Genomic DNA, 25,426 nt, shown 5'->3' with positions numbered 1-25,426 from the left:
CTCCTCCCCTTGGCCACAGGCTCTCTGGGCACTCCTGTAGCGACCTCCCCTCTGTCCCCTTGCTGAACCTTATCCTGGCATGGGAAGAGCCACCCCTGTAGCCCAGCCTGCCTGGCAAGAGCTGTCCTGGAGCTCCTCATGGTTTCTTTCTCTCATTGCAGCACACACCTCTTTCACCCAGCTTGCCATGCCATTTCCTTCCTCCAGCTCTCTTCCCTCCATGGGAATGAGGAGCTGGGCAGCAAATCTACAGCATCTGAAAGAGCTTCTGTGAATAAAGTGGGAATATTCCCTGTTTTCTTTCTAGCTTCTCTTCCCTCTACTTGTGCTTCAAATACTGTTTTTTCTTGTCATGGGGGTGGCAGTCTCTCTGCTTTCGCCCCCAGGGTATCATAGTGGCGATGGCTGCTGGTGTGTCCTGCAACCTGGTGCTGGACACTCAGGGTCCAGGGTCCTGGCTGGGATCAGGGCAGCAGACCACAGACACCAAATAACCAAGATGAGATGACAGCACCTAATTTCTGCAGTGTTCATCAGCCAGCAGGACCCACCACCATGGCTTCCAAAGATGGCACCAAGAAATGGTGCATCCGTCCTGTGTGGGGACTCGGCCGTGTGGGAAAGGGCTGGTGAGTGCAGCAGGACATGCCTCCTCCTTGAGGGGACTAGGACAGGGCTTCATCTTGCAGCCACCCAGACAGTGGGAGGATGGGCTGGCAAGGCATGCAGGTCTGAGCGTCCTGCTGTCTGCGCGAGCTGTGTGAAGCGAGCCCTTGGCAGGCAGGCAGGATGCGCCGTGGCACGCGAGGGCTTTGGCAGCGCGCCGGTGCGGGGAGGGATCCCATGCTCTGACTCAACATCAAGGTGCTGTGAGAAGCTCAGAATAAATTCAAGGAAGCTCTATGTGTTTCACGAGGACTGAGGGTTCCTGAGAACAACCACTGGTCTGGTGGTGAGAGCTGAGTTTTCCTCCTTAGCCTGCGAGGGGGAGCAGAAGGCAGGGAGGTGACAGGCCAGACATCTCTATGACACATTCTGCAAATCACTTTCCCCTCAACCCCACAGGCATCAAGCTGTAAAATGGGGATAATGATGTTAATTGCAGTGATAAACTGCACAATCAGAACTATAATTGGGCAAGGTCCCTCACCAAGTCCCTTGGTGTTTTGTCTTATGTGTGAAGTAGTAACATCCAACACTTCTAAAGGAAAAAAACTGTCACCGTACCAACAGAACCTGAACAGATTTTGGCAGAGGTCAGATCTCAGACAGAGGCTTGATTTTCCTGAAAAATTACTCTCAAGTGAGTGAGGTGGTGAGTTTGCAGAGGGGTTCCTCTGCCCTGAAAGAATGTAGAACAGAGGCTTGTGAAGGGAGGTGGGTTAAGGGCGTCCTTTGCCCAATTTCCTGGCCAGTTTTCCTCCAAACCAAAACTACCTTCCTTGTCTTAGGCCTGATTTTTAGTGAAAAGCTGTAATATTCTGTTTTTCATTTGTTTTTTTTTAACCCAGACCCATACAGCTACATTTGGCACAGAGTAAGTGGGGTCAGTGAAGCCTTAGGAGAGGTAATTTTGCCTCCCTGGGTATGCTGGTGGGCATACCTAGTCCTGTAAATAAATCTGAATTTCTGGGATAAAATGTGAAGTAAGCACAAGGAACTGCTCTAATGAGCTGACATCTGTGTGTACTGAAAACTGGACCAGAAAAGCGTTTGTGGGGTGATGGGACGATGACACAGACAAGGCTCAGGGCCTGAGGCAGACCTGTTCCATTTCCCTCCTTGCTGTACTGAGTCATTTCAGCTCCTTATCTAAATCCCTTTGTTGGTCAGGGGGACCCTTTTTTGGGAGCTGACTCGAAAGTATGTGAACTCAGATGCCCGGACAGCATCTGTTTCTGCTTGCCGGGGGGGAGGGAGCAGCAGGTTTCCCTCCTTCCCCCTCTCTTTAATTCCCCAACTCTCGGTCCCCTTCTTGCATTTCAGCTGCTCCAGCCTGCACCTCTGGAGAGGAAGGCAGATCCTGCAGTGACAGAGTCATGTTGGAGGGCAGGAAGGCGCCTCGCAGCGAAGGACTCGGCCAGCAGAGGCAGAGATTTATTGCAGAGGCTCCCGGTCTCCCCGCGGCTCGCCGGAGCCTGCCCGGCCCTTGCCGGGCTGCGGGCTGGTAGAGCAGGGAGCGCCCGGCCCGCCGGGGCTGCGGAGCCCCGCAGGGATTTCCTCCCGGGCAGTCCGCTATCTGCCGAGCGCTGGGGCAAATCTTCCTTCTTCCTGCCCCATCCTCACCCCTGTTCCCCCAACTCCTCTCCCCGCCTTCCCTCAGCCTCTCGCTCACACGCTCACACACACACACACACACGCACTTTACTGCCAAAAAGCGTCCTCCGCCCCCCTCCTCGGCTAACTTCCTTTCAGCATTTTTTTGAGCTGGATTATCCTAGGATTTGTAAAACGGGGGAAAGGAGAGAGGGACTGAGCGGGAGTCAGGACAGGAAGCTGGTTTCTCATTCCTCCAACTGTCCAAAGCAGGAGGAGGGGAAGGGGGGGGAGCCAAAGAGGAGCCTTGTGCAGACTCTTCCCCAGTCCCTTTTCATTAGTCCGTTTGAACTTCCAGTCTCCTCCGAAAGCCAAGAGGAGGACGACCTGGCTGGGACGCCTTCTGCTGGAAGTGGCGACAGCGCGACTGACGAAACCCAGAAGGTGGCTGTGGAGGGTCCCGGGATTGCGCTGAGGGAAAAGACGTGCCCCCACCATCTCCTGCCCCCAACTTGCCAGCCCTGATGCGGGCACCCATCCACCACCCACTTGCCTCTGATGAGAACCCTTCTGGGCTCAGGCTATGATCGCTGCTGCTGCGGGCTGCGGAGCCTCCTCTCGCCCTGACCTTCTTCTGCCACAGGAGCAGCCCAACATCTGGTGGGGATTAATGTTTACTTCTCTGGCTGGACGCTGTACGGGACCCCCGATGTTGCTCCCTGGGAGCGGGACACGGGCGGTGGTCTGAGGAGAAGAGCAAGGATTTTGTCGCCCAGCGTGAGGCCGGGGGGAGGGGGGCAAGTCAGGAGGGGGGTGAACCTCTTTTGGGACTAACCTCATGAAGAACAAGGGAGCCAAACAGAAACTCAAGAGGAAGGGAGCCGCGAGCGCGTTCGGCTGCGACCTGACGGAGTATCTCGAGAGCTCTGGGCAGGATGGTAAATGCTTCTTTATTCTCACTCTGGTTGCAGGAAAGCCAAGCGTGTGTCCCCCTGTTCTTACTGGCAGGACTGCAAACCAGACCTTTCCAAAAGCTAAGGGTTAGACAACCTGGAGCTGATTTATCCCCGGGAAGTGGAGTCATTGTCCCGTTACTCACAATGAATGAACGATCGGAAGATTGCTTTGGTGATGCATCTGCATGACCCTTGTATGAGTAGTGCTGTGTGTGTGGAAAGGACTGGGCTGGGGCTCTCGGGCTGCCTGAGTGTGTACAGAGACAGCCCGAAATCAGTCGAGGTGCCCTCTCCCATCTGCCTGGCAGTGGAGGGGAGTAAGAGGCTTTTAGCGAGTCAGGTTTGGAAATCTGAACTGTGCTCAGTGTTGCCTCCTCCAGGATTTCAAAATCCACCTTAAGTCCATGAGACTAGAATTTTGGAGGACTCTGGGGAGGAACTGGAGTCCAGTACAGTTCCCATGTTGTCCTTGGACTGCTGGATGGAGACAAGACAGAGACTGGGTTATGGGGTGGAGTACTGGGTTATGGATGTGTGGTGTAGGAGACATCTGAGCTGACACTTTCACCACCCTGCCTGTTGGCTTTCACTCCTTCTCCCCTTGACCTTCATGCGCCCAGGAATTGAATGAGAACACAGTAACTCAGACAAGAGGAAACTCCAATAAAATAAGGGGGTCCTGAGTTTGAAATGGTCAGTCCTGGATGAGAGAAGGAGCGGAATGTTTTTTCCTAAAGTGGGTTGAATGACAAGAGGAGTGGTTGTGAGTTTGGCCCACAGAAGGACCTGCAGTTTAGCAAGAGGAAAAAATGAATACGCCTGTTACCATCTGTGATGTTAGCATTATAATCCCGATTTAGCATTATGTTCCAATTTGAATTGACCAATTTTACCAATGTCAGGTTATTTCAAGGGAAAAAAAAAAAAGACTTCCAGCAGCAATGTCAGCTTTGTACAGGGAGAGCTGTACAATCAGGTCTTTCATTTGCTGATGAGCATGGCTGATGAAGTGCAGTGTGGAACCGCACTGGCAGAGGGATGGGCTACATAACAGGAGTACTTTCCATTGCACAGTGAAGAGGGCAGTAAATGCATCACTAAGATGAACTGTTATATATGTGAATTTATTTAGGTATGGGGGAAACCAGCCATTCAATTGCATTGTGGGCTGTCTGCAACAGGTACCAGATCTTTTAACTTATATAGTTCGTAACAGCAATTGAATTAAGTGTCAAAAAAAAGTAACAGACTCATTGAGCTGATGTCCCTTTGCCAGTGTAAGGTGCAGACAGATAAATTCCATTCAGTGCTACCATGGATCTCTGTGGTGGAGGAACTATTTACAGCTGTTTACAGGAGCACTGGAAAACAACACAGGGAAGGCGGGCACAGGCAGTATATTAGCTTGAAGCAGTAAGGGGAATTTTAAAGGCAAAAACATACTTATTGCAGTTGAAATTAGGCCAGACAAGCTAAATCTATTACCTAAAATCCCATCATTTTTTTGGTTGTGGTTTTTTTTTTTTAGTCTTTTTTTTTTAATAGTCTTTTGAGAGCAAGAAGGAAGGGCATTTCTCAAACCTCATTTGTGGCATGGTTCACACTTCCAATGTACTTATGTCTCCATGCTGAGGAGCAGTGGGGAGAATAGAAAGCTTTTTTCCTTTATGCAGTACTGCTGTTCGTTCAGTAGCACATCCCATTGCCCAGTGCTGTGGGATCCAAAAATGAAAGACTCAGTTGTTGTAGTAAGGGTGTAAGTTGGATTGAAAGTTCCAATTCACCAGGGCAAGGGGAGAAGAAATTGAAGTATTAGAGATATTAATTGTCTTGGTAGTAGGACTCTCAGGATAAATAGGAATGACCAAGAATGCTGAAGTGATGTCCTGGGGAAAAAAGGAAGGTTGAGATGTCACCAGGACATCACAAACTTGCACCTAAATTAAAAGAGCATTCAGGGTATGAAAGAGGGTTGATTTGGGGAGAGTTGAATTGTCCTGCTAAGAATTATTTCCAGTGAAAAGTCAGTGCTCCTGTAAGCAGCAGGTTTTATAGGGACATGAAGCTGTAGCTTTCTCTCTGCTTTGTTGTCTTCCCAGTGCTGTGTGTCTAACTGGTGGGATGCAGGCTCAGGTTGTTGCCTACTAAGAAGCAATGAAGTTCTAAGACTGTTCCTGGTACCTGAGAGTGGTGAGGAGCAGGAGAGCTCTTTGGCTGCTGTCCAGCAAACATTTTGTTGTGGGCCTTTCTGAAAGCAAGTTTTAAAGTGTATCCAGAAGGGTTAACTGGAAAAGGAGATGCTGTGGGCCCGGCAGGACGTGAGTCATATTGGCTGTGCTTTCCGTGCTCAGGTTTGCTTTAGGCCATCCTGCAGCGCTGTTGTGTGTGACTGGAGCTGCACAGGCAAGGAGAGGCTGAGACCTGCTCTGCTGGTGCTGGCCAGGGGAGCGCAGGGGATGGCCTGTGGCTAGTGAAGACGGTTCAATTTGGAATTTTCCCCTCGGGGTTAGTACATGACCTTTACAGTTAGGGGGTGCTGCACTACTTGTGCGATGCTTTGTGGAGGAGAGGCACAACTTAAGTCCCTACATGCTTGTGGTTGTTGATGAGCAGCTTGTGCTTTCTGTAAGGACCTTAGTTCCTGTGTTGTTGCAAAATTCCAGTGGAGAGAATTATATTCTGCTAAAGGTATCAGCATTTCCTCTCTTCCCATGTAACTCTTTAATGACTTGCTATGGTTCTCTTCAGAGACAGCCAAAGATCCTGCTGTCTCCCTTACCAGATCCATGTACCAAGCCTCTCTTAGAAAGAACTTTATGATAATACAATAAAAGCTGCAGCAGAACTACAAAGTATTTAAAAAAGATCAAATAGGAAGACTTTAGCAGGTACAGTGAAGCAGCTCAGGAGCCAAAAACATGATACAAAGCCTTTAGCCGTAAATTGATTCTTTCAGATCTGACACAGGTCAGTGGCGATGGGCAGATGTGGATGTCTGGTGGCTGGTTGGACACTCAGATGTGTTAAATTTACTGTGTTTCAAGTCAGTTCCTGTCAGTACCACATTTGACCCTACTTGGCCTTTTCCTGCTGGCAGTCTCTGCACAGACACTGGTCACACTTCTTATGGGGGCAGACTGCTATCAGTGCCCACAAGCCTTTAAAATCATGACTCAGGCCACAAAAACCACGACATAAAATTTGTGCTGGGCTCTTTGTCCACTTTTTGTTTTCCAAAACTTCAGTGTGCATCTGGGTTATGTTTTCAAGTCTTTCTTTGGTAAGAGGGCTAGAAACTTGGGGAAAAATAAACTTCTCTTCCTCCTCACCCTAATTATCAAACAATGGCTTAAGTAGCAGTGTGTGTGAGGACAAGCTCACATCCGACATAAAGGAATGATGGCTGGCAATACCAATGAGGAAAAGTTGTCTAATTCTACGTAGTCCCTCCTGTGTCACTTCCAGCACTGAGTCCACACTTGAAGGCAAGTGATCTTTTGGAACATAAAAGCTTCACTAGAAAGCAGTGTCCATGCCCAGACTTTGGGCATGGATAGGAGTCCATGCAGAAGGAAGTGAATACTAATGGCCCTCTACTAAAACTTTTTACTGTGCCAAACTTTATTGAGATGTATCAGTGTAATGGGGCTAACAGAAAATAGTCTTGAAGGATTAACATTAGAGTCATGTTCTGGCCTCTTGATAACCAGCTTGGTTTCCAGAGGAGAAAAATGCATTGTGCCTCTGCTGAAGTCAGTGGGAGTTGCACACCAGGCTCTCAGTTACTGTAATAACAACAGTGTAATTTTCTGGTGACGAATGGGCCAGAAGAGAAGACAAGACACAAGTTTGTGCACCATCTTTAGCTGGGGCAGGACACTCTGAACTGCTTAAGAAAACAGTCACAAAGAACAGTCTTGCTTCTGGTTATATCACAAAAGTATTGTTAAGAGGAGGCTATTGTAAGAGTCAAAGCTGTTAAAGTGAGAGGAGCTAAATCAAAAGGAATTTTAATATTCCTAGTGCTTATAACTGTGGGAAATTCAAGCTGGGATTTCAGGTACACAGCCTGGTACAACTTCCACTCTTTAAAATGGAAATGCACATGGCATCTACAAGAATTGGAGTGTGATGGTAAAAGATAATCCAGTCTTTTGTACAGGAACTGCTAGCAATCCAGACCTACCTTTGCTTCATATGCTTAGAGCCAGGTAGAACTTGGAAAAAGGCTGAATGTTTCCTGTGTTTTTTTGGTATGCTGGTGTCTAGATGTTGGGCTGAGAGGTGCTACCAGGTGTGCATAAAGCCAGATCTCAGACTTGATGCCTTGTTCTTATGGTGCAGGTCAGTTCTGTGTGTCTGAGATTCCCCTATTTGCTGGAGAGTTAATTCTGCTGCTGCTCTACCCCTCTGTGGTTTCTTCCACATCTGTTTCCTGCCTGATGTTGTCTGGTTGGGATGCAATGAGCTCAGCTTTTCCCCTCAGCCCCCTCCCACACTCCCCACAGCTCCCTCAATGGCTCTCACCCTGAGCCTGTAGCGCCCAAACCCCTTCCTATCTATTCATCCAATGCAGCTTATTGGCTTTGTCTGTTACTTGCTTTAGAAAAAGGGCTGCTTAGTTTGAGAAGTTTGGGAGCCACCAACTCCCTTGTTCTCCCCACTTGAGGGGAGAGAGAGCGAGGCCAGCCAGCAGCACTCCCTGAGGCTGGGGAGGGAAGAGGAGCTGTTGTCTTCAAATGTAGGCAGGGAGACATGTGAGGAAACCATTCCAAGTCCCTTGATTGTAGTATGGGAAAGCAGACAACAACGTGTCAGTGGCTGCTTCTGCCTGGTCACAACTGCATTTGAATAAAGAATATGGAAGCTTTTCATTTTGCATTAGTGGTCTCAAAAAGCCGGTGGCTCTGGCCAGCCCTGGCTCCACAAGCAGGTTCTTCAATGCACCTGAGAGGTGCAGTAGCAAAGACTTTGCTGTAGCACAGATGGGTAGTTCAGAGGGAAAGCAGTAACAATAATTCAGGAATAATGTGGTGGGTAGAAAGGAAAGGTGGGCTTGGATGCTGCTTGCTTGTTTTGGTGCAGCCCCTCAAGCACACTGTCCTCTGCACAGTGATTTTGCCATCATGGTTTTCACTGTGAAGCTGCCTTGCCCATACATGACTGGATAAAGAGACCTGTCACTCAGGAAAAAATTTTCTTGCTTCAAGAACAGACTCCCTTTTGAGTCAATCATTAAACCTGCTACACAGATGTGAAACAGCTTTTCTGGGTCCTGTGGCTTTCTTTCCACACCCTTGCATGTCTTTTGGGATAGGAGCATGCTGGGATGGGCATGAGGGTGCATGCAAGTCCATAGCACAAATAAGTGTGTGCCACACAAGGCTGCATTTGTGCTCACTTAGGACAATTTTTTAAGCTGTCTTTCCTGTAGTGATGTTTCAAAGTGAAGGCATGCCCATACTTTTGGGTAGGTGCTTTTGGTTAGTGATGTATGCAACAAGTCCTGGGAAAACTGCTGAAGAATCATTAAAGGCAAACTGGAGGAAAAAGATGAAGCTTTTATTTATTTTTTTTAAAGTCCCCATAGAAAAATGAAAATGCCACATGCTCATTTAATCTGCTGCAAAAGAATGAAGAGCTGCATTCATGCCTCTCTCAAAATTAGATGCTGTGGCACTGGGGATTTCTGTCTCAAGAACTGATCAAGCTGAAAAGAAACCTTTTTGTGGAGCCAAATTGCCTTCAATCTAGATCTCTTTCCTGACCTACCTTACTCTGTGACTGTGCAAACACTTGTCGCCATTCAAGGAAGGAAGTGGCAGGGGCTGGGAGGAGAACAGAACAAGAACAGCCTCTTGGGCTGGCTCAGAAATGCTTTAGTCCTCTTTTTTAGTGTGTGTGGTGTGCTGCTGGGGTCTGATCCACATTTTCTCAGGGCTGGTATGCTGGGAGGCCACATGGGCTGCACTCCATGGGGTCTATTCCTGGCACCAGTCATGCAGGCTGTGCGGATATTTAAGGCTGCATCCCCTCATCCTTGTGACAGGAGCAAGAGGGACAGTTGAACTCTGGAGTTTTGGGGGGAAAGAAGTGGGATTGTTATTGTACAGTGAAGGGGAGCTGTGGCAGCGGGGCCGGAGAGCTGAGTGCAGGTATTGGCAGGTGGAGGAGCTAGGCTGGGCTTTGAGGGGAAGGCAGCTCCTTGGCCTTCCAGTGTCTGCCAGAGCATGTCTAGTGGACAAGAGATGAGCAGCTTTGCTGCCAAAATGGATACTGTGGGGGAAATTATTAATAATGTAAATTCTTGCATTTTCTCCACGCTCTGTCACAAGTGGTGCATCACATTTTGAGTCCCAGATACCAGCCTCTATGGCAACAAGAGAGAGCAAAAAGACACTGGGAACAACAGGAACAGAAGCCATCTGCTTGCTTCTGTTACTTTGCTGTTCCTTCTTGTTTTGGATTATGTTTGTGTTACTTCCTCAATCTGTTTCTTGTTCCTGGGACCTTGATTTTTGTGTCTCTGTGGCACAGTGTTACTGTCGTTTAACATTCATGTTGCAAGCTCAGCTCCTTGTTCTGTGTTGACTTTCCATTGCTAGCACTGTGTGATTAGCAGAGAACTCTCGCCTGTTGCCTCCTGCTTTACATTTCCCTTACTGAGCACTGCAGGAGGCAGATGTGTGATTTGCATGCGCTGAGCCCCACTTTGATCCTGCCTTCTCCCCCACCCCCTGCAAAGAGCATGAATCAAATCCTGCCTGCAGATCTTAGGTTAGGACACCTATTTTGATTTAGCAAATGTTTTCTCCTTGTTGGTAGCAGCTGATTTCATCTGAACTTGGAAACCAAGGAGTAAGCACTCCACTGCTTGTGGTGTCCCAGCTCTCAAAGGTTCAGGGAAACAGCTGTACTGGATGAAACACTGGCAGTGCATGGGGTGGATGTACAACACAGACTGATCTAGCAAGTGATGAGCAAGTCTGGGAGGTCCCCATTGGTCAGGGGTGCTTGGGTCCCAAGCTTTGTAGGTCTGGTTCTAGTTTGGAGAGCTCAGAAAGCATCTGTAACTTGGGCTTTGTATGTATGACGCAGTTCTACAGCAGCAACATTGGCTGGCAGTCAGGGTTGTGCCAAAAATATATGTTCCAGTGTTTCTCCTTTAACAGTAATAAGGGAATGAGAACAGCCTGTCAGTAATGGTATAACCAGCCCTGCTCTGAACGGCCAGGGTGGGGTGGCTGTCAGATTGACTGCCCACATCATGGCTTGGACTGGATCTCTGTCTGGAGGGTGATTAAAGGATGGAGAGTTACCAGCATCTGCCTCCAGTCCAGCACCACCAACAGGGTGCCAGATACACTTAGAGCTCTGACATGGAAACCTACAGATATCTCATTGAAATGCAAAGGCTGCTAAATGGCTGCACTGCTGGTTATTTCAAGGGCAACTAGTGTTCCCAGCCGCCTACCAGTGGCTCCTTTCCATACATTCCCAGAGCCTCAAGCCTCAGCTGTCTTTTGCTCACATGCCAGAGCCTTCAGCTTCTCTGCTGATAACTTCAGTTATTGTGTTTTGCTTTGTCAACAACAACAAAAAACCCAAATCAAACCAACCAAACAAAAAAACCACAAAAAAAAACCACACCCAAAAACCCCAAAACAAAAAAATCTGCAGTATGTTTACAATGCACACAGACAAAGAACAGTGTAACATAAATTGAATTTATTGTTAAATGAAATTACATTGTGCAACAGTGCTGACTGTATTATTTTAACTTTCATACTTAATTCAATAAGTTTGACTCTGTTTTCCACATTTATCTGAAACCACAAGCAGACTTTCTGATCTTCTGCACCGGTGTGATTGCATATATCAGAGTATTTAACCATGGACTTAAGACCTACCCTTTTGTCAGATGTTGGGGCCTTTGCATACAAAGAAGTTAGAGACACCAATATTAACCTTCACCCTCACTCAAGTGCCAGATCCCTGCTACCCCTGTGTGTGAGAGCAAGGAGTTCAGTCCCTAATGCTACAAGTCTTGTGGCACATAAGTGCACAGGGAAGTGCCAGTCCTCTTCTGTTTCACTCCCCCTGTCTTGAACAGGACCCTGCAGCTGGATTAGATTCCCCATTTTCACCCAGGTGGGGGCCCTTTTGATTTTAACAGTGCCCCAAAAGGGGAAGAGCAAAACTCATGCTTTTTGCAGTTGCCTTCAGTTCCTCCAGCTACTTGCTGTATTCCCATTTGGGAGCAGCCGCCTGGCCTAGGCTCAAAGCAGCCTTCTTCCCTCCTGGTGTCACCAGCTGATGATGTGTGCCTCAGTTCCAGGCAATGTCAGGTTGGCTGCATGGCTGCCTCGAGTTAGGTGAGTTAATGTCCATGTAGGAAGAGCTACCTTAACAGCAGTAGAAAATGCACAGAATCACAGAATTACTGAGCAGGGACTTAATGAGATTAACCAGACCAAATCCTCTGCTCAAGCAGGGTCAGCTTGAGCCAGTTGCCCAAGACTGTGTCCAGTTGAATTTTGAATATCTCCACAGAATTTTGGATATAACCTCTGTGAGCAAACTGATCTAGCCTCAGACTACCATCAGAGTAAAGAAATATTGTGTTCAGATGGAGTTTCATGGTTTTTAATTTATGTAACTTGTATTGTCAATAGGCACAACTGAGAATAGGCTTGCTCCCTTTTCTTCATTCCCTTCCAGCAGGTCTTCATTCACAATTATAGATCCTTCCTGATCCTTCTGTTATACAGGATAAGATGATCCCTGCCTCTCCTCACATGAGAGATGCTCGAGTCCTTTAATCATCTCTGTGGCCCTGAGCTGAGCTTGCTCCAGTAAGTCCTTCTTGTGCTGTGGAGCCCAGAGCTGGACACAGGACTCCAGCTGTGGCCTCAGCAGTGCTGAGCAGAGGGGAAGGATCACTTCCCTCAACCTGCTAGCAACTCACCTCCTAACTCTTCTGATGTTCTTAGTAATCTATGCAGTTACTAGCAGAGATTTTCCTTGGTAAAGCAGTTTTGCTGGCAATTCAATCAATAAGTAATGTGCAATCAGGACATTGTAAAGGATCCTTTCTACCTTGCCTATGCCCTTTCTGCCCTGGTTAATACCCAAAAGGAATTGTCTTTTCATAAAGTGCCCCAATTCTTTAATGATTTCTGAAGTTTTGCTGCTGATCAGCCCAAATACATTAATTTATATAATACACTGCTGTGCTGCATCTTTTGAAAGCCATGCAGAGCTTTGGCTTAATAGCAAGTCTACAAAAAACGCTTTGAAGCAGCACACCTTTCTCAGGTGGTGTTTGTAAGAGCTCCCCCTCTCCCCCCCAAAAGCCACGGTGCACAGAACCAGGGCAGTGCCATTGACAAAGGCCAAGCTCCTTTCTGCCAAAGCATGTCCAGCAGACTGGAGAGTGAGAAACTTTGCTGCCAAAAAGGATACCATGGGGGAAAGTATTAATAATGCAAACCTTGCTTTTTCTCCACCCACTCTCACAAGTGAAGCATCACATTTCCAGTCCCAGATACCAGCCTCTATGGCAACGAGGGAGAGCAGAAAGGCACTGGGAACAAGGGGAGCAGAAGCTGTGTTACATCTACAGCACGGGGATCCAGCAAGGGGAGGGGAAACTCACATCCCTTTGCAGGATTCTCAGCTGTGTCTGCTGCTCTTAGAAATATGCCCTGAGCAGCTGACTTGGGTTCATAGCAATTCATCTCCAGCTCCTCACTGCCCTCTTCTACACTCAGGGCTCAGCTAACTAAATGCCTTTGGAAATGCTATTATCTCCTGTGCTCTCTGGGGCCAGGAGCAGCATGAAGATTGATCATCTGGAACAGGAGGCTTTGTTTAGTTCTATAAAGTACAGAAGAGTAAAAGAAAGAACAAAAAATAAGCACCAAACCCAAATGCAAAACTCACTTTAAATCTCATGCCCTTTATTTGCTCTCACCAATCTGGGAACATGAATGTATTTTGTCTTGTCATGTCATTAGATGCTATCACATGAGGAAATGGTTAGAAGAGATTTACCTCCACCTCTAGAACAGGGATTGAACATCCAAATGGCCAGGAGACATTCCTGATATGACTAAGCTCTGTAATTTATTTCCTGAAGAGCATCAGACAGGAGACCAGGCAGCTTCTCCAATACAAACTTCATTTAAAGGATGCCCTGGCTGGTTTTCACTAAGCACAGCAGAATTGATACTGCCTTTTTACCTGAAAGATGCTGAACATGCTCACAAATTTTCTATACACATGGGATGCAAGGCTGAGAATCCAGGCTGAATCTGTGCATGAACTCACCATCTATATTCACTGGCTCATCAAAAAATGCTGATTTGGCAGACAGAACACTGTGAGGAAGGGTGTGTGTGTGTGTGTGTGTGTGTGTGTATGTGTGTTTATCTGCAGCTGAATATTTCAGTTGGGATATTTTTGATACATTGGCATTCTGCATTTACCATCTCAGCAGTGAATGTGACTGTCAGTCCGGTCGCAGACAGGCAGCTTGGCAGCACAACAGAGCCATCCGGCATGTGGAAAACCCTTTGCTGCACATGCAACTAGTGCTGGTTTTTCCATTCCTCTCCCATTGTGGAGCTGCTGCTGGTGGTAGCAGTCGCACCTCAGGAGGTTCAGAGGTGTGATCAGGCAGGGTGAGCCTCCTTCTTGAGCCCTTGCATCTGTGCCTCAATTTGTGTGAAATAAATAAGCTGCCAGTGGGACTAAATTGTTTACTTTCTTTGTGCAAAATCAGAGAGGGAAACAGCTTCACCATTTTGCTCTTTCTGTTTTTATCTTCTCAGTGTGCTCCAATTGGTAGTGCATTTTCCTTACCCTTGTTCTGGCCAGGTAATTTCAGATACATGAGAGGCTAAATGAGAACAAACTCTCTTGTGAGATTTATTGCATCTTCTGCTTCTAATCCAGCCTGAAAAATAAAGCAACAGACTTCCTTCTGTAATCCTGTTCTCTCCATTCTAGTCCTGACTGGAAACCAGAAGTAGAACAAGGAGGAATGCAGAAAAAAAAAAAAAAGTCAAAACAAATGTCCTGGAATCTCTAAGAAGAGCATGGGGTTTGGCCTGAGGTAATGGCTCAGGGGTGCAGAGGGGGCGTGAAGGATTCTCCCTTCTCTCAAGTGTTTTCAATTCCCTCTACTAATCTGGTTTTCTTTACCTCCCCCTGTGCAACTCTCCCCATCTCTCTCCATTTTGATAACTTTATTGCCAGGATGGCAGTATGCACATGTTGCCAAAGTCAATACATCAAGCTCTGTGCCCAAGGCAGGCTTGGGAGCAGTAAATGAGAAGAGCTGGTTGGTCTTGATCCATTGAGTCCATCATTCTTCCCTCCTGGCTCGATAGTGACTTACATACCGCTGCCTAAGGTTCGCTGCGTGAAGCCACAAACCGGGGCTGAGACAGGAAATTCCGTTCCATATCCCAGTAACTTCAGTTTGGGGTCACCCTCCAGACTTGACAGAACCTAGATAAGGAATGGAATCCCCTGCAGCCCAATCTGTAGATCAGGTGGGTGTAGGTGACCCAGTGCCTGCTGCCCTCCTCGGGGTGGCAGGCAGAACACGGTGCTAGAGGCAGCCCTCATCGCTGCTCACAAACCTGCTTGAGGCGGGGAGGAGCCGATGTGACAGACACAAAGGAGGGCTGGGAGTCCTAATTAGTCCTAATTTCTGTCCTGCTAAAACACCCATCTGTCACTCTGCTGCAATAATGAGATTTGAGAAGATTAACTGGATACTTCTGAGGCCCCTCAGCACGGCAGCTCAGTAAGTGTGCCGCTGCTCAGCTTTAAGCCACGCTTGCAGCAATTACACTTCAAGCAGGTTTTTATGTCTGGTTAGTGCTTGCATGGGAGTGGCCCAAAAATATCTGCTACAGGAATGGGGTGGGTGATTCAGAAGATGGCAAGCGTAGAATCAGCTCTGTCAAGTTGCTGTCTAGGCATCATTTGGGGAAATGTTGCCATTTGGGCACATGGTAAAACAAGGACCCCGATATTTAAAAAAAATCCCCGGTTTGTCTTTTTCTTTCCTAGGGCATAGGGTCTCTTTTACAAATGCACATGCTGTGCTGTGTCTTTTCCTTTGCAGAAGCAACTTCTGCTTGAGCTAGGATTTGTTTTTTTATCCAGTGTCCTAAACTGTCACGTAGTGCTGTTCTGCCTGGCTCAACAGCTGCCACCTCCCAGCCTGGAGGTGGGTGGAGTGAGTCTTGTTTTTGCAGTTTGTGAAATATTCAGGATGTAAGGCACTCATTAAATTATTGATGTTAGCTCTTGGGCATTAAACAGATGTGAGTTGCAGCTCTGGATCCTAAGGGCTTTAGAGGCTTATCCCTGCCCTAATGATGGTTCCCTGTTTGGGATTTTCATGGATCTCTTACCACAGATTTGAGCTCACTGAAGGATGGTGCAAGGATTTAGCAGATGGACAAAGGGTGACTGCAAGCCTTTTCTTTGCAACACTATATACCTGTGAAGCAAATCTAATTGAGCTTTGGTAGAAAAAGGGGAAAGACACGTGCATGTTTTCTTTAGGAGAATGGGAAAAATTAGAAAAATGTGTTCCTGCCTCTTGACAGAACATGTTTGCAGGGTATGAAAAGATTTTGAATAGTTGTGATTCAAGGAACAGTGTAGGTGCACCTGACATCAATTCTTGTGCTTTAGGAAAGTTACTGTAGCTTGCAACATGCCTTATTCCGATCCCTTTCCCCAGTCCTGCCTCCTTGAAAAGTGACTGGCAGCAGAAATGCTGCTGACTTTACCTCGTGGTGACAGCAGGGTGGGGTTGGGACTTTGAGTGCAGCCCTGTCTCTGCAGTACCTTCAGCTCTTTGGCTGGGCTGTGGTGGTGGAAAACAGCACCATGGCTGATGTGGGACAAGGAATGGAAGGTTACAAACGTGGCACCATGAGCTGTTGGGATCTCTGGGCAACTCGGACGGCTGCTTGCTGGTTCCCAGGGAACCGACTGCAAACAAAACTCTGTGTATGGCAGGAAAATCTGCTCCCAGGTTTGACAGGGGTCCCGAGTTTGTGTTGGAATGTGAAGCGTTCAAGAGGCTTCTCCCTTCACCTCGGCTTTCCCACCCATTCTCCCCTCTGCTTTGGGGCGCTGTGGGGGCACAAAATCCTCCTGTTTGTTGTGGGGGAGAAGAAGGGTGAGGGCCATCCCTGACCCTCTGCTCCCCTCAGCAGTTTGCATGGCAATTAGCTCGTCCCTACCAGACAAGCCCACAGCCCAACAGAGCGACAATTCAGATGCTGAACAATGTCCAATTATCCCAGCCCTGGGAGCAAGAGGCCACTCCCTGACACGTGGGCTCCGTGTCCCTGGCCAGATGGCTCCTCAAACTCCCTTGGTTGGCCCAGTAACGCTGCCTGGGGAATTTGACACGTGTCAGCAGCTTGGGCTGAGTGCTTTTGCCAGCTACCAGCAGTGCAGTTGCCTGAAATATTGGGAAGAGCTCTGTGTGCACCCCGGCAGTGCCACCCACTCGGTGCCCTGTGCTAAGGCAGGGCTGGTGGCTACAAGGGAACATGGGTGTTCGTGTGTGGAGGGAGATTTTGCAGCCTCAGCTTGGCTACCTGTGTCCCTCATCCAGTCTGGTGACCTGCTGGAGACGTAAGCAGCTTAAAAGCACACCTTTTGCTTTTCTCTTTGCCTTCCAGCATTTGTGCACCAGTGAAGGCTGAATTGCTCAGATTGGAGTTTGAACTGCATGAAGGAGGTGGCAGCAGTCACATCCATGGCAAGCTCTGCTCCTGCCACCACCTGGCTCAATGAGAGACCTTAGTGAACCCCTTTTTCCACACTCTACCTCCCTCAGTGATTAAATTATGCTGGCATCACCTTCTTTTTGGTGCAAAGTTCCCAGTATTGTTGTTTTTAAATGGGAAGAGTCCTATCTGTTTTCATCACCCAGTACTGAAAAGTGGGCTCTTGCAGCTCTGGGGAGTTACACATTGGGTGACAGTGAGGGTAGGAAAGTATTGGACTCACCCAGCTTGCCTTTCTCAGCAGGTTCCATAGCAAGAGCCTCTGAGGGAGGTGTGAGGAGCACCAGGGTGGCATCACTTGCCCAGAGTGCTTCGTTCAGACTTGGTGAGGCTTCTGCCCCAGCACGTGACAATTTAGCTTTGAAGAGAACATGACAGCCACTTGCCATCTAATCTCTGGGGTTAGGAAATGGAAAAAACAATGCAGCATGGATCTGAAATAGCAGAAGAGATTACCCTAGCATGGAACTTGGCCAGGCTGGTTCTGCTAATCTTGCAAAAAAAAAAAAAAAAAAGGAAACCAAGCAGAAAAATAAAAAACGCTACAAAGAATTTCTGCAAGACTTTATTTTATAGTCTCTGATTTAGAAGGGAGAATATGCAATAACACAGCTTTCCCTTTGCACACCATGGGATGGGCTCATTACTGACTCATGGATAGGACTGGCCCTTACAAGTTGCCTGCAGCAACTTCAATTGATTCTGGTTTTGGGACAGGGCCCAACCTTAATTTATGGATAGAAGTTAATGATAATGCATCCAAAGAAACAGCTGGGAGGAAAGAAGTGTGGCAGAGAAATGGAAAAGGACACTGGAGGAAATGAATGGGAAAAGGGAATAAGGGCAAAAGTAGTATGGAGAAAAGCATATGAGGAAATTCCAACATTCTTGAAAGGGAGGAGGCAAAGGCTGGAAAAACTAGTCTGAGGGCAAAACTGACTGTCTTGGAACGAATGGAGACTGCTAATGAATGGTGGAAGAGAGAGGGCTGTAAGTGGGAAAAAAATTCAACATCATGGCAGCTTTGTTAGGAGGGGTGTTACAGAGGAAGAGACACTGTTCTGGGTACAGACAGCTGAAGGATAGAGAGGCACATGCTCAGGGTGTCTTGTTATCCATAACTCCTCTTCCGGATATTTACCCAAAAGCGAGACAGAGCAATTGGTAAAAGAATAATTTGTGACTTGTTTCAGCCCTTGGAACAAGCTTGGTTTTATGAAGTGCAAAGGAGATGCCATTGAGTTACTACATTGCAAGTGATGTTTTTTTTAATCAGCTAACTACATTTTTTCATTCCCCTTTTGGCGCCTAACTGAAGTTAAAATGAGCTTCAGTCTCTGACTAGTTCCAAAGACTATGGATGCGAACAAGAGCAGTCTTGCCTCGCTTGGATAAGCTCTCAATACTTAATGTTTAAATGTGCTCATCTTCATCACCTGCTGAAGGATGCAGCGCTTCAGCTTCCTCTGCTTTGGAAGCCTGTGCTACGAATCAAAACTTCTCTGATTTTACAGTGTCCAGCAAGGTCTTACTTTTAGATCATTCAGTTCATCCCCCTTTGTGACACACCTGTGCAAGAATATGAACTTAGCCTGGAGTTTTCTTCTCTCTGAAACAGGTCAGCCATATACTAAAATCAGGATACAGGTCATGGCCTGAAGTGTGTGGCTCAGCTGTGTTGGCTGTGGAGAGCTGTGAAGGCAAAGAGATGAAGGACTTGTACAGCAGTACTGTAGCTATCAAAATGTAAGGAAGTTTGATTAAGTATGATCTCAACGCCCTTTTCCTGCAACACCCCTTCTTGTGTTTGCAAAGTGTTTGTTAGTGTCTCAAAGCCCTTAGTACAGCAAGATCCAGGAGTCAGAAAGACAAAAGAAACACAGTCCAGAAACCCAATTCCTGGACATATGCCTTTGAGAAATGTAGTGAATTGAAGGATTTTTTTCTTTGGTTGCTTCCTCTTTCCTTGCTTCCTCCAGTCTTTGTTATTCCCAGCAACGACTTTATTTACTTATTTGCTTCTTCCCAAACCGCTGTACAGACGGGGGCTTCATCAGGGAGCACTTTAGCTGGAATGGGCAAAACAATGGGGCTTTAATCAGGGTGCCTCCAGCAGCCACTGCTGGCCAGAGGTTTCTCTGAATTCCCCACATGGAACAGTTGCCTCTTTCATGAAGTGCCTGTGGGATGAGCACAGGATTGCTACACCCAAAGCATTTTCATGCAGCCACAGCTCTCTGAAAGGAAACACTGCTGAGGACACCGCCTGCAACGCCCCAAGCTACTGGGGTGACCAGCATGAGAGAGTCTTTCTTACAGGCCTGGGCTGTGTTTGCCTTCCACATGCAATCTGTGAATAGCTCAAGTCTGGAAAGTGTTTAGGAAAGCATCTAACTTTTCTCTTAAAGGAGAAAAAAAAATAAAGGAGGGAAAAAGAAAAAGAGAACGTCAGGGATGAAGAAATAGTTTCCAGTGACTTGATGCAGTGTGGCCAAACTATTTGTAATAATTTCCTTTAAATTCCTTTTATATAGAAAGAATTAAATATGAAATAGTGAATCAGGAAGCAGTCATCCTGCCAGCCAGTGACATGTACAGAGAGATCAGAGCAAAGTGAGAAAGACACAGAACAGCAGGAGACTAACAAAAACCTTTTTTAGCTCTCTCTTTTTTCTTCCTCTTTTTGTTTAGTGTACACATTCATGTAGAACTAACATTTCTGACCCAAAAGAAGCTGCGGGAATCTCCTGCTGTTCCTTGTCTCTCCAATGGCAGCCCTAAACCTTCCTGTCTTGATGTGTCTCATCTGTCTGTGTTTCCTGATGGATGTTGCAATCCCCAGATGTTTGGATACCTGATTCATCTCAAAGAAGACTGTGAAACATTAGGTATTTTTAAATACCCAGCTTTATAATTGCTTTGTTTAACTTTGCAACATTCTGAACTCATATAAGGCAATAATAAAAATCACTGCTGTTTTCCTTCAAAGTTTTTTGCCCTTGCTGCTTCTAAATTTGTGTGCACACAATGGCTTTTGCCTTTGCACTAGCAAGGCTATAACATTCCTGTTTCTGGAATTCATGTTTTTCCAATGGCTTTTTCTCAAACCCTCTGTGAAGGTTCCTATCAGGAGTGCCCAGGCTTTTGTGTAAAGGAGGATGGACGTTACCCAAGTGCTACCAAACTGAAGTTAAGAAATTTCCCCAACAAAGCCTGAAGTCAGAAGAAACAGACCTTGTGCCTGTTGTCTGCAAAGGTCTACAGGCCCACAAAGCTGACTTGAGTTGCATCTGAGTTTTGCATATCTTAGAAGCCTGCTGGATTACACTCTGGAGCTCTCTGGAGCCTTTGCTGTGTCTCAGCCAAAGTGAGAGATGAAGATGCCTCTCTGAAGCCCTGTTCATTTATTGAACTTACTCTTCTCAGATTGCTCTGATCAGGGCTGAATTTGAAGTACAGGCGCCTGACTTCAATTTCCCTGAAATACAGGGTGTTCATCTCGGGATTTTTATCTGAGTCTGTCTCTCGCTTGGCTCCAAGGGAAAAGAGAATAAATACTACAGGCCAGGAGACTGCAGATGCAAAAAATTATAGGCTTTAAAATGTCACTAGCTGAGCGCATAATAGATATTCTTCGCATTTTATGATTAGCTGTTGTGTTCTGTTGGCCAGTGCTGCCTTCCTGATGTAATTTATAAAGGAGTCTCAGGTCAGGGTGAGGCAAGCCAGATTCAAAACTGGATTTCCTGAGAACGCCACTATCTTTTGCAACTTTTCCTTAGTTTTCTCTGAGCAGGACAAGCTCGCCTGTGTACACCTGACTGTGACTCCCACCCACTTTGCCATCTCCCCTTCCATTCCTAGTCCAATAGGACATCATCCACCCAAATAGCTCCTTGCATACTCCAAAGAAAACTGGTTTATGAACGAGGTTATGCAGCTGAACCAGGCCATCATACCCAGCATTTCAGATCAAGAGAAGTGCATTATGTGTAGGATTCATACAACCATCTCCCATCTCTGCCCAGAGCCGTCTTAGAAACTGGGATGATCCAAATGCTGTGTGTGAACACAGTCTCTACACGGGGCCATCTGTGCCTAGGGGACGATGGCACTGGTCTTTAGGACTCAGCAGCTGTATCTGCACTTCATGGATCTGTATTGATGTGTTTCCTTTCAACTCCTTTCATGAGCTGCTCTGGTGGGCCACAGGCACACCTGGCCTCACTGAATGTCCCCTGCCCGGCATCCTCTGGTGTATGAAGCTGTGGAGTAGAAGGGGCTGTGCAGAGCAGTGTGGCAAAGTTGGATGGAGCAGGGCTGTAGACGTCAAGGCATCCAGTTAGGAGCATAGCCCTTGTCTGTATGTTGTGCCATGAGCCTTCCCTAGCACGGGGCTCTCATCACTCCGTGTGTCCTTTCAAGCGCTCGGTACACCGGGTCTCTCGCAGTGAGACACTGGCAGTTTAAGGGATTTTCATGCTGTCAGAAAAAGAGTGCCTTCATTTTGTTACTGTGGCTCTGAAAGGTTTCTCCTGCACCTTGTAGCCCTGTGACTCCTTACCTCCATTTCAGCATGCTGTCTTTTACCACTGAGCTCCTCCAGAGGCACAGCCTGCATGGCATGGGGCCAGCCTCTGACTCCAGTGATACTAGCATAAATCTGGGATATTGCAGCCAACTGGTATGGAAGTACTCAGCTCTGAATATACAGAAAGTATTCCCAGCCATAAAGGGGTTTATGATTTAGGTTAGTGAAACAGCAGTTCAAAGGCAACTTCTGTGTGATGGGGGTACTTGCAAATCTCTCTCGTGGCAAAGTGTTTCTGCAACATTCACACTTTCCCTGTTACTACCAAAGTGAGCCATGAATTAATTCCAGGGAAGTCCAAGGAATGTACCAGAACTCAACTCATGCCAAGAATGAAAAAAAGAACCAAATTTTAGGTGGATTTGTCAACAGAAGGTAAACTGTTGTAATTTGCTGCATCTGACATTGAAGACAGTGGTGCCGTCAGCTCCAAGAGAAGTAGATTGTGTTGGCCTAGAACTCTTCTCACATTGCTGAGAAACTCTTGGTGACGCTGGATAAGGATCAGAGGAGTGCTCAAGTTGAAAGCTTTGATGACAGTGTCTGGATAGGAGGTTTTGGAGACCTGGAGACAAGGCATTGTCTGTTTTGAGTGCACTTGACACAGAATGACCTTCCTTGAATGAAACCAATCTTTTGTGAGACTTGCAGCAAAATTCCTCTTTGGCCAGGGTCCCTTTTTGCTGTAATTGAAGAAAATTGATGGATAATAAAGAATGGGGGAAAAGCATTGTGATAGGAAAAGATCAACTGAACCTGAGAGATGCAGAGCAGAGAGCAGGAAGAGCCTCAGCTCATTCCTAAATTGGATCACATCCTTACCGTAATGCTTCCCAGGAAAGTGCAGTCGAGCAGTGCTGCTTAGGCTTCTCAGGCTGAAGCCAAACATACTATCTTAGAACAACAAAATTTTGCAGCATATTGGTGGGCAAAGCGGAGAGAGAGCAGGACAAAAGCCCTGGAAGTCCTGAAGGTCCCCCTTGGTACAAACAGTTCAGGTGGGCTGAGGAGCAGTGCTAGGGCAGCCCTTATTGGGGAGTGCAGGCTAAAAGTGTTTCCAGTCATGGGGCAGAAAGAAATGGCCTGTGGTTGGTAGTTGCCTCAGTTTATTTTCCCCTTTCCTCCCAAGAACTCTGCCCTGGGATGCTGTGACAGCAGGCAGACTCATTTTACAGGCAGTTCCCTGAGGTCAGGCAGAGCCTGCTGGACTCAGCACAGACACTCCTGCAATCTTAGAGGGAGCAACATGGGTCAGGAAGGTCCCAGGTCATCTCAGAGCAGTCCTGGGGACATCTGGGGAAGTCTCTGGGGCAGGATATGCCTGGCCACCCTGTCCGTACCCTGACACATGTAACCTTGGATTTGAGAACAGTCATGAAATCTGAGTTCTGACAGCCCTGCAGTCAGTTGGCTCAGGAGGCACCAGTAATGCATATATTCGGACTCTTCCTCCAGACAGAGCAGGGAATATGTCTGAAGGGGTGGATATCCATCCCAATATCCAAGGAGAGCCCTGAGCCCCCAGCATGGTTTTCCTGTGTGCCTGGTAGCATCAGCAGCTGCTGGTTTGGAACAGTCTGCACATCCTTGTGCCAGGGCAGCTGGAGGTGGATTTGTTTTCTGTTGATTTCATGGCAGTGTTGCTGCTTCAGGCCACTGCTCTGGTGTGAGGAACAACAACATCCTAGAGGAGACATCCAGTGAACTGCTGACTGCTCCATGGCTGGCCAATCCGCATGGCCAGCGTGGGAAGCGGGCAGACCACCCTGACGGCACCAACAAAGCCATCATGTTTGCTGACATTTCAAGGGAACAGAGAAGAGAACAAGGGCTGGGAACAAAAGCTAGGAACAAAAGTCTTTGATGCAGTTTAGAGCTGCAGTTGGAAGATATGGGCCTGAATTGTAAACGCCAGATCCAAGTGCATTTTTGCTGGGGAGGGATTTTAAACCTCCATCCAGGTCCCAAAGGTGGGGCTTGAGTCTGAATTCCAGGGAAAGAAAATCATGCTGAAAACTGAGTGTGCTGTGAGATCAAAACGAAAGGTGAAAAAAGGAAAACGATGGGTAGCTGAGGAGATGGAGGAAGTCAGTAGACAAGGAATGCAAGAAGCGTGGGATAACTGATATGCAAACAGAAAGAGCATCTCTTGCAAGGAATTCAGGCCTCTCCTCACCCACCCCCCACCCCCAACCTCCCTTCCCCGAAATATTGCAGTTTCTCCCTAGATGACCCCTTGATACAATCCTGTGACTATTGTGGTATTCAGTTATGAGACAACCATTCAAGAGGGAAAAAAAAAAAAAGAAAAGAATTATAGAAGTGACACCAAGCCACAAAGCACAGGACCAATTCCAAACATTCCCAGGAACAGGGCTACTGAAGTCTGGTCTTTTGGCACCGGCTGACTTCTAGGACAAAAAACCTAAAAGGTTTCTCTGACCATCTGATCAGTGATCTCTGATTCAAATCTCCTGAGGTTTCAGCCTGTGTGTTCAGGTTTAGGATAGGACTTTGGTTAGGGAAATTCTTTCTGGTTTGGTGGAAGCTTGGGGGAAAATTGATCCTCTTCCAGAAAAACACATTTGTGTGAAATTTTCAACGAAGCTTTCTGGGTCAGTGATTCTGACAAACCAGTTGCAATTTCTGCAGGCTTTACCAACTTCTGAATTTTTGAAGGTAAGTTTCTGTTTGCCAGGAGTTGAGATACAAGAAAACTGTCTCTTAACCTTAGATCTTCCACTATCACAGTGCATGATTCAGGCTGCCAAATAATTTCTGTTTCTCCTGTTTGCACCTATGGGATGAGAATGATCCTTATCCTCTGTTAATTCATGACTCCTTGCTGAGGGCTTAGATTTTTGCTGACATAAGCAAAGCACATTTTGTGAGACTGTGCTGAGGTTTTATCCTCACAATGGGGGACGTGACATACAAGCAAGATTTCAAATGAGAGGGTTCTGTGTCCTGAGGGTTGAAAAGCAAACCAAAGGACACTCACCTCCTTTTTTCTCATTCATTGACAAGAAACACATGCAATATTCTGGGCTTCAGCTTGCAAGGAACAGTGCTGCCATCCTCAGAAGTGTACAGGGAGGAGCAAACACTAGGCAGGTGTTGATGATATCACTCAATGTCCATTAGAACTGGTTCCTGTTTTGCACTGTACTGTACTCTACTCCATCTTCCCCTACGAGAAGACTTCCTTTCATCCAGAACTGGAATAAAAAAGGAGAAACTACCCCTAAATAAAAATTCTCCAAAAGGTTTAATTAAGTTAAAAATAACAATTAAGGAGTAAATATATTTCACCTTCTAGAAACAGTGTATCTGAGTGTTTGGTTGAAAAATTGAACAGAATCCATGCACTCTGGTGAAACATTTTGATTTTGTGAAACGCACAATTTCCTACTGGAAAATCTTTCAGCTGGATGATTTTCAAGTGGCCTTTCTTCCCACATGCTTTAGTATCCAATTTAAACTCCAGCTGCTGGTTGTGGTCGTCCCTTGCTGTAGTGAGTGCTGGCACTTTTGCTTTCCTTTAACACAGCAAACTCTTCCAGGGAATCTTTCTGTGGCTCAAAAGGCATCACCTGATAATGACATGGGAAGGCTGGTGAGATGGTTTTGTCTTTGTCTCAGTGGCCAGTGCAGAACCATTCCGTTCAGAGTCATCTCCTGACGGACTTTGAATATCCAGGAAGCCTGCCTCCCACCCTGTCCCTGAGAAGGCAATCCTACAAAATGCTGAGTCTCAGGGCTAGGAGGTTTTCCCTACTCAGTAATATCCT

At 46.9% G+C, this 25,426-nt stretch overlaps 1 protein-coding gene across 1 annotated transcript in view; it reads left to right on the top strand.

Annotated features, from left to right (window-relative positions):
* Positions 1-2,187: 2,187 nt before the first annotated feature.
* ARHGAP31 (Rho GTPase activating protein 31) overlaps positions 2,188-25,426 on the top strand; it is a 60,637-nt gene continuing 37,398 nt past the window's right edge. Inside the window, exon 1 of the mRNA XM_009102566.4 lies at positions 2,188-3,194. Coding sequence (XP_009100814.1) covers positions 3,095-3,194 — 100 coding nt within the window. The 5' untranslated portion in view covers positions 2,188-3,094. The remainder of the gene's footprint in view (positions 3,195-25,426) is intronic.

Source organism: Serinus canaria, chromosome 1, assembly GCF_022539315.1.
Source record: "Serinus canaria isolate serCan28SL12 chromosome 1, serCan2020, whole genome shotgun sequence".
Lineage (NCBI taxonomy): Eukaryota > Metazoa > Chordata > Aves > Passeriformes > Fringillidae > Serinus > Serinus canaria.
Note: the sequence above shows the minus strand (reverse complement) of the source record. Positions and strands in the feature narration are given on the sequence as shown.